The 947-nt window shown below is 41.1% G+C and overlaps 1 protein-coding gene across 1 annotated transcript in view; it reads left to right on the forward strand.

The window, feature by feature from the left end:
* The window catches only part of LOC109302249 (vitellogenin-3-like), a 10,352-nt gene extending 9,507 nt beyond the window's left edge, over window positions 1–845 (forward strand). The window contains exons 2-3 of the mRNA XM_019523812.1: window positions 148–360; window positions 467–845. Coding sequence (XP_019379357.1) covers window positions 148–360; window positions 467–613 — 360 coding nt within the window. The 3' untranslated portion in view covers window positions 614–845. The remainder of the gene's footprint in view (window positions 1–147; window positions 361–466) is intronic.
* The last annotated feature ends 102 nt before the right edge of the window (window positions 846–947 follow it).

Here is a 947-nt window from a genome sequence, read left to right on the forward strand (position 1 = left end):
ACACACACACACACACACACTTGTACATGTGCACACACACAAATACATATACTTACATACATTTAAATCGTAAATGAAGTTAATATTTCTATAATGATTTCTTAATAATAATGTGGCATATTATATATTCTGCTCCCCCTTTTTTAGCTTAAATTCTTGGGAGACAAAACATCACCAGTACTGGCTGTTATTCTTCGTGCTGTCCAAAATGATAAAAAGCTGGCAGGCTTCCAGCTTGTGCTGTACTCAGATTGGTACTCCAGCAGACCCAGGATACAAGTATTTGTGTCAAACATCACAGAATCAGGCAGATGGAAACTCTGTGCTGATGCTTCAGTCATCACTTCTCACAAAGCAGCAGTAAGTCTCAAAATGTTACACAGCTACATACATACCCAAACAATCTTCAGTGTACCTAAAAAAAAATAAAAAAATAAAAAAATGAATGCTTTTCTCTTCCTCATAGGCTTATCTGAAATGGGGCAAGGATTGTCGGGACTACAAAATTTCTACAGAGATTGTAACTGGTCGGTTTGCTGATCACCCAGCTGTACAGATGAAACTAGAGTGGTCTAAAGTTCCTTCAAGAGTCAAGGCAATTGCACAATGGTAAGTTTTCAGTCATCTCCAGTATTGTATAGTACATCTTCTGCAGTGTTTAAGACCAGATTCTGTGCTCCGTTGTTCAGAGGTATTGTTCAGTAGAGCAGGGGGCAAGGTTGGAGCTTGTCAGGGATCATTTGGCATTACTGCTATTCCAGATGACTTTACATCTGCTCTGGGCTCTGGTGCAGGTTAGAGCAGCCTGTGGACTGTTCTCATTTACAGGCTAGTTGTCAGTGTCCCCTAAAGGACCATGTAGTGGCTGACACTGACATAACAGCATAGTATGGACATGCACCTTCCCCTTCGCATCCCTGTCCCTATCTATATCTCTCCAACCCCAG

Source organism: Gavialis gangeticus, unplaced genomic scaffold (genome assembly GCF_001723915.1).
Source record: "Gavialis gangeticus isolate Ggan-Ray unplaced genomic scaffold, GavGan_comp1, whole genome shotgun sequence".
NCBI lineage: Eukaryota > Metazoa > Chordata > Crocodylia > Gavialidae > Gavialis > Gavialis gangeticus.